The 1,566-nt window shown below is 40.0% G+C and overlaps 1 protein-coding gene across 1 annotated transcript; it reads right to left on the bottom strand.

The window, feature by feature from the left end:
* Positions 1–331: 331 nt before the first annotated feature.
* On the bottom strand, positions 332–952 carry LOC138888649 (uncharacterized). Its single transcript, XM_070170550.1, has one exon. The coding sequence runs from the start codon at positions 950–952 to the stop codon at positions 332–334; it is 621 nt and encodes a 206-aa protein (XP_070026651.1).
* Positions 953–1,566: the final 614 nt, after the last annotated feature.

Consider the following 1,566-nt stretch of genomic DNA (forward strand, 5'->3'; position numbering starts at 1 on the left):
TTTCTGAACCTCATCTTGAATCACCTGATTTTTGAAAGTCCCCTGATTTCTCTTCTTTTGTTTGATGTGTGGATACGATGGGTCTTCATTTAACTTGTGAGTCATTACTTCCGGTGGTATTCCTGTCATATCAGAATGGGACCAGGCAAAACAATCCACGTTAGTTTTTAAAAATTCAATCAACTTACCTTTCATGTCATGGCTTAGGTTGGCCCCAACGTAGACTTTCCTTTCAGGCCATTGTGTAAATAACTCTGCAGCCTCCAATTCTTCAATCGTTGTTTTGATATTTTCATTTCCTCTGGTTCTTGAATGGAATCGGGCCTTGAGTCTACATCTGTTCGCCCTTGTTCAATTGAGGCTTGTGTTGTGGTATCCTTAACTGGACTCTGTAACTGCTATTTTTTTCGTTTGAATCTGCTATAAAGTTGATGCTCCTGGATGTCTGTTGATCCCCACGGATTTGACGTATTCCCCATAGTGATGGAAATTTAATAACTTGATGTAAGGTAGACGGAACGATGTCCATCTCGTGGATCCATGGTCTCCCGAGAATCATATTGTAAGCCATTTCCATCTCTACCACCTGAAATTTCGTATCTTTGACAACCCCTTCTGCGAATGTAGTAAGTTTTAGCTCCCCTTTTGTCACAACGCTTGAATTGTCGAATCTAGACAAAGTATGCGCCTTTGGTACTAGTTTATCTTCAGCTTTCATCTCGTTTAGTACTCTTAGAAGAATAATGTTCACGGAACTACCCGGATCAATCAAAACTCGTTTCACATTAGTATCATGTACAAGTAGAGATATTACCAGTGCATCATTATGTGGAGTTAACATGCCATCCGCATCTGCATCATCAAATGTAATACTTTCTTCCTCCAAAACATGTCGAACCCGCTTCCCGTGGGTAATTGTAACTTTAGAAATTTTATTGGCTGCTATATACATCATGTCATTGATTTCTTCGCCTCGCTTATAACATTGACGGTCCTTTTGGGAGAAGGAGGTTTAGGGGGCTCCTGCCTGTTCTTCATGTATGCTTTATTACCTTTCTCACTGAATAATTCGGTGAGATACCCTTTCTTTAATAGATGGTCAACTTCACCTTGTAGCAATCTACAATCTGCCATTTTATGACCATGATCGTTGTGAAATTCGCAATAGTGATCAGGATTGTGCCTGTTTTGATTTGATCTCATTTCTTTTGGCCACCGCACCTTATCACCCATGCCTCTTAATACCGCTACTAACTCTGAAGTGCTGACATTAAAATTGTAACCGCCAAATTTTGCCTTCAAATTCCTATCATCATCTCGAATTTCTCGTGTGTTTCGATCGTTTCCATACCTTGATGATGAACCCGACTCTCTATTTCTCGACATGATCGTACCTTGAATTGTCCTACTTTGATCGTGAGTCTTTTCCTGTTGGGCCCATATATGGTTTGTATATATTTTTACCAGACCTTTTTTCGGTTTCTGAACGTCTCGAACTCACCTTATCCTCTTTCTGAGATCAGGAGATAGTGTCTTCTTCTATCCTCAGCTTTATGTTGTATCTAT

This window comes from Nicotiana sylvestris, chromosome 3 (genome assembly GCF_000393655.2).
Source record: "Nicotiana sylvestris chromosome 3, ASM39365v2, whole genome shotgun sequence".
Taxonomy (NCBI): Eukaryota; Viridiplantae; Streptophyta; class Magnoliopsida; order Solanales; family Solanaceae; genus Nicotiana; species Nicotiana sylvestris.

Coding starts and splice junctions, on each gene's coding strand:
- LOC138888649 (XM_070170550.1), bottom strand. CDS start 952: ATGTATATAGCAGCCAATAAAATTTCTAAAGTTACAATTACCCACGGG.